Here is a 6,101-nt window from a genome sequence, read left to right on the forward strand (position 1 = left end):
AATCCTATCCTCCAGAGATGAGGAGCTCGCCATCCAGTCCAGAGCAGTCCGCTCGATCGGCACCCGATCCACACACTCCCTCAGTTACAGCTTCGGTTTTAATCACACACAAAACTCCCAGAGGAGCTTAGCAAGTAAGGCAGCATCTCCACATCTGCTGTAGTCCATCCACTTCAAGATTCGATGTGTTGTGCGTTCAGAGATGCTCCTCTGCACCGTAGTGTGTATTTACATGAGTTTGTCGCTTCCTGTCAGCTCAGACCAGTCTGGCCACTCTCCTCTGAACTCTCTCGTCAATGAGGCGTTTTCGCCCACAGAGCAGCCACTTACCGGACGTTTTGTTTTTCCATTTCTCTCACCACTCTCTGGAAACTCTAGAGACTTGGATGTAAAAATCCCAGATCAGGAGTCCCCGAGATACTCAAACCACCCCTTCTGGCACCGAATATCATTCCATCGTCAGTCATTCAGACGTGGCATTTGGTCTAAGCTACTGAACCACTTAACCTTATCTGCGCACATCGATGCACCGAGTTGCTGCCACGTGATCGGCTGAGCGGGTGTGGAGGTGTACCTAATAAACTGGCCACTGAGTACAGTATTTATGGACAGCACAGGTCCTTTGACCTGCGATATTGTGCCAATCTTTTACCTACACCAAGATCAATCGAACATTTCCCTCCAATGTATCGCTCTATTTTTCTTTCATCCGTGTGCTTATCTGTTAAGTCTATTAAATACCCCTAACATATCAGCCTCTACCACCACCCCTTAGCAGGGTATTCCATGCGCCCACCACACCGTGTAAAAAATTTACCTCCGATATCCCTCTTACACTAAAAATTATGCCCCCCAACCCTCATATTAGTCATTTCCACCCTGGGATAAAGCTTATGGCTATGCCTCTTATAAAGTTATCTCATCCTCCTCCACTCTAAAAAGCCCCAGTTCTTTCAAACTATCTGCATAAGACATTCGCTACAATCCAGGCAGTAGCCTGGTAAATTTCTTCTGCACCCTCTATAAAGCTTCCACATCCTTCCTGTAATAATTAACAATAGCTTTATTTCTGCAGCACCTTTCATACATTAAGATGCAGGCTCAAAGTGCTTTACATAAATTGTGAAGATAAATCAATACAGCCATAAAAATGAGACAAAATTAAAAATCATAAGATAAACATTACAGAGAATGAAATGCAATTGGATACACCCAATTGTATAAATGTAACCAACATCAACAGACAGTAAGTAATCCTGTAAAAACTGGGCAAATTTAAAAAGCAGATTTTTAGACATGTCTGAAACACTCCACAGTATTAGCTTGGCTTAAGTCAGTTGGTAGAGTAGTCCAGATTTTTGGTGCATTAAGACCAGAAGGCCACATCACCAGTTCTATAGTCTTGGCTCTGGGAACACTAAACAAACCTGCATTCGGGGATCAAAGATGACAATTAGGGATGCAAGTAATGAAACAACCAGAACCAAATGTTGTAAGAGTTTGATGGAGGGGAATTACAGTTGGTGGGCTCTGTTTATTCCTTTCCACAGATGCTGGCTTACTTGCCGAGTTCCTCCAGGATTTTGTTTGTATTGCTCCGGATTTTCGGCACCTGCAGAATCCATTGATGTGTCTATCCACTGCCAACTCTTCCTCCGCCCTCCTCTTTTACACAAACACACACACACACAGGTGCTGCCATGCTTTTTTCACAAAGGCACTTATGTGCTGGATCCAAGACAGATCCTTCGAGGTGATAAAGCCGAGTTTGTGAGAAGCTGACCTTCTCCATGTCCCATCCACAGACTCCGCCATGGGGTTTGCACGGCCTCGCGGGTGAGCTTCGGAATGCATTCGGCTATTGCGCTCGCAAGCGTGCAAGTTCCGGCTAATTAGTGTTGTATTGTGGTGGTATTTAACCCCCCACCTCTCTTTCCAGTCTCGTTGAAACTTGACCAAAGGCGAAGCAGCATCTGTGCTCCGTGCTCACCTTTGTCCTTTCTGGGAAGTAAGACCACTGTGTTGATTGACACTGTAAAGGAGCACCATTTATTTAGCACAGGAGCCCCCCGCTTTACGCCACTTCGCTTTTACGAGACACCTACATTAGTAACCAGTTTTCGCGTTACAAAGAGGGTTTAAGCTTTTACGAAAATTTTCCCCATATAAATTAAGGGTTCTTCGCTTTACGCCATTTCGGCTTAAGAAAGGTTTCATAGGAACACTCTACCTTTGTAAAGGGGGGGCACCTGTATTTAGTTACCGCTTCCAGCCACAAAGTTGGCATTCATTTTCACTTTGAGAATCTTAGTTAACGGCCCTGTTGACCAGGCACTTATCGATTTCCCTTTAATTCTGCACAGTTCTTGCTAAAGTTGGTGAACTGTTCATCCACTTCAGTGTCCCTCTCTCCACTCTTAGGCCATAACTGCGAATTCTTGTCAATCCACCTCTGGTGCCCCGATGAGGACTGGTTCACCGACCTCTGGCTCCCTCCTGGAGTCGGTAGTCATCTCCGTGGTCTTGCTGATACTGAGTAATCAGAGTTCTACCGCGCTGCTTCATCGCCACCTTTGATTTAGTCAGCGACGGCAGTGTCACCATCAGGTTTAAACTTGGCATCAGAGCTGCGTTTAGCCTGATGGTCATGAGCGCAACTCGAGCAGAGCGGGGGCTGACCGCACAGCCTGGTGGTGCACCTGCACTGAGGGAGATTGAGGAGGAGAGGCTGCTGCCAATCCAGACTGACTGGGGTCTGCAAGTGAGGGAAGCGAGGACCCAGTTACACAAGGAGGCATTGAGGCCAGGGACTTGAAGCTCCATTGATCAGTTTTGAGGGAATGATGGTATTGAAGCTGTGGTCAGTGAAGAACATCCCAAGATTCTCCAGATGTTCTGGGCTTGAGTGAAGAGCCAATGAAATAGAGGGTTAGGGAGGGAGGGGCAGGAGTAGAGTGGGGCAGGGGAAGGAGGGGCAAGAGAGAGGAGGGAGGACTCAAAGCATGAAGGATGGACAGTGAAGAGGAGATGGAAATGAGAGATGCCCTGTTATCACCCCCGTTTCCAACCTCTCCCCACCCCCTCCCCTCAACCTGCCCTTCCCCGTGTGTCACCCGTACCATTGAACTGGTCTCATCTCACAAGAGAAGAACGTAAAAGAATTTTTATTGATCACGGAATACAACCTTGCTGTCCACGCCTATGTTCCGACCTGTAAACTTGAGCCATCAGCTCAGATCGAGGACCCACTTTGGATTTTCCAGGAGACCATCTGTTCTTGTTCTGCTGTGGCCTCCCCCTCTGGCCTGGCAGCCCCACATTCTGGCCAACATTTCTGCCAGTGGAGGGTGAGACCCATGTGCTGGGTCCTCCCAGCTGGTGTATGCGAGCAACCAGGAATACAGCATAAATTCCAACTTAAAATATCTATTTAAAAATATAATACATTACAAGAATATAAACATTTCTATCAACCGAAGAGGACTTTTCATATATACAGTACCGAATATTCCCCCACACAACTTCAAGGTTTGACACAAAGTGAAGCTCCTCCCAAACCATCCCATCACACACTCCCGGGGTCAGACACAGAGTGAAGCTCCCTCCACACCGTCCCATCACACACTCCCGGGGTCAGACACAGAGTGAAGCTCCCTCCACACCGTTCCATCACGCACTCCCGGGGTCAGACACAGAGTGAGGCTCCCACCACACCATCCCATCACACACACCCGGGGTCAGACACAGAGTGAATCTCCCTCCACACCGTCCCGTCACACACTCCCGGGGTCAGACACAGAGTGAAGCTCCCTCCACACCGTTCCATCACACACTCCCGGGGTCAGACACAGAGTGAAACTCCCTCTAAACCGTTGGGGTTAGTGAGATGGGAAACAATTCAAGTCTCAGGCAGTGAATCCTTATTCCAAATTCTGGAGGGGAATATCGCGGGTTATTGAAGGGCATAAAGACCGAATTATGTACAATAGAACCATGGTCGGGGGAGAGATCAGGTCCTGAGTGTTGGTCGATCGACAGTATGTAGACGGAGCCTCTCTCAGAGGCCTGTCTGCTCCCGAATCCATTCCCGCAGCGTCGTCACTCGACTGTACACCCCCGGCTTGTTCTTCCGAGCACAACCTTCTCCCCAGCTCACGATTCCGGCCAGGAACCACTTGCCATTCTCCTGGCAGGAGAGGGGGCCACCGGAGTCACCCTGTGTATGGAGGAGAGGGGGAAGGAGGAGTGAGGTAGGGAAAGGGAAGGTGCAGAGGGGTCAGGAGGGATGGAGAGGGAGGGGAAAGGAGGATGAACAGAACCCGTGAGACTCAGAACGTGAAAATGTACTTGAAATTTCTGAGGTGGTGTGGGGTTGAGGGAGAGTTGGAAGGAAGGATTGAGGGATGGACAGAGGAGGGAAGAGGGTGGATGGAGGAAGGGAGTGAGGGAGGGTGGGGGTAAGAGGCGATATTTCGGGCAGGACAAGCGGCGGTGGGAGTACCAGGTACAAGTGTGGCCTGGGGCTGAGACAACCCACCACCCTCCCCATCCAGCACACCCACCTGGCAGGCGTCGATGGCCCCAGCCAGGTAGCCACTGCAGAGCATGCGGGAGGTGACCTGTCCCTCGGTAACCACACTGCACACCGTGTCGTTAATGATCTTCACCTCCGCCTTCTGCAAGGAGATGGAGCTGGAACCTGAGAGGGAGGGAGAGAGAGCGGGATGAAAGAGAGGGAGAGGGGAGGAGAGAGAGAGGGAGGGACAGGATGAGAGAGAGGGAGAGAGGGAGGGGGAGAGAGGGAGGGGGAGAGAGGGAGGGGGAGAGAGGGAGGGGGAGAGAGGGAGAGGGGAGGAGAAAGAGAGGGAGAGAGGGAGAGGGGAGGAGAGAGGGAGGGGGAGGGGGAGATTATGGGGAGGAGAGGAGAGGGTGGGGGAGAGAGGGAGGGGAGAGAGGGAGAGAGGGGGGAGAGAGGGAGAGGGGAGGAGAAAGAAAGGGAGAGGGGAGGAGAGAGGGAGGGGGAGGGGGAGATTATGGGGAGGAGAGGAGAGGGTGGGGAGAGAGGGGGAGAGAGGGAGAGGGAGAGAGGGGGGAGAGAGGGAGAGGGGAGGAGAAAGAGAGGGAGAGAGGGAGAGGGGAGGAGAGAGGGAGGGGGAGGGGGAGATTATGGGGAGGAGAGGAGAGGGTGGGGGAGGGGAGCGAGGGAGGTGGGGTGAGAGGGAGGGATTTTGTATGGTGGGATAAGAAGGGAGGGAGGAAGACACTTTTATTATCTGTCTCAATCCTCTCATACAGCCCATAAACTTTGATATTCTTACTAATCACGAACCTACACAGAATGAGTCATCCGTGGCAGTGAATGCCACAGGTTCACTACCCCCAAGCTAACAAAATTCTTCCTCACCCTTCTATTCTGTGGATGTGCCATCTGGACCTAGCCTCCCCCACTATAGGAAACATCCTCTCCACACCCACTCTATCTCAGTCTTTCACTATTCAGTAGACGTAGAGAACGGACCCAGCCTCTCCTGCCTCCACCCCACTGGAACACTCTGTCGCAGTCAATGTCCTGGGAACCTCCTCTGCACCTCTCCATCACTGTCTCCACCGATCGGCCTCCTCATCCACAACTGGTCACTCACTCGACCACCATCCCTCTCCCCATGTATCTGTCCGTCTCTCTCTCCTGGTGTGTCCGTCTGTCTGTCTGTCCCGTGTGTCTCTCGCTCTCTCCCCCGTCTATCTCGCTTCCTGTGTTTCACTCCACCACCGATCGGCTCCCCATCCCCGACTGGTCTCTCACTCCACCTCCGCCACACGACAGTCACAGTTTGTTGGGTCAAAGTTGAAGAACTCCTTCCCTCACAGCATTGTGGGATAGCCTGTCCTCTGTCTCCACATCCTCCCCTTCCCCTATCCCTCTTCTCCTCCTACCCCTTTCTCCCTTTCCCTTCCCCCTCTCTCCCCCACCCTTTCCTCATACCCTCCCTTCCCTCCCACCACAAATAAAACCAATGACTTCCCCCCCCAGACCCAAAAAGATCAGGGTGGGAGGGTGGCTGGTCAGCGAGCCCTGGGCCTCCCGGTTGGGGAGGCGGGGT

At 51.5% G+C, this 6,101-nt stretch overlaps 1 protein-coding gene across 1 annotated transcript in view; it reads right to left on the reverse strand.

Annotated features, from left to right (window-relative positions):
- Positions 1-3,869: 3,869 nt before the first annotated feature.
- Positions 3,870-6,101, reverse strand: part of LOC132398752 (suppressor of tumorigenicity 14 protein homolog) — a 48,564-nt gene continuing 46,332 nt past the window's right edge. The window contains exons 13-14 of the mRNA XM_059978637.1: positions 4,563-4,716; positions 3,870-4,216 (exon numbers count right to left, since the gene is read on the reverse strand). Of these exons, the coding sequence (XP_059834620.1) occupies positions 4,058-4,216; positions 4,563-4,716 (313 nt within the window). The 3' untranslated portion in view covers positions 3,870-4,057. The remainder of the gene's footprint in view (positions 4,217-4,562; positions 4,717-6,101) is intronic.

The sequence above is a fragment of the Hypanus sabinus genome, chromosome 1 (assembly GCF_030144855.1).
Source record: "Hypanus sabinus isolate sHypSab1 chromosome 1, sHypSab1.hap1, whole genome shotgun sequence".
NCBI classification, from domain to species: Eukaryota; Metazoa; Chordata; class Chondrichthyes; order Myliobatiformes; family Dasyatidae; genus Hypanus; species Hypanus sabinus.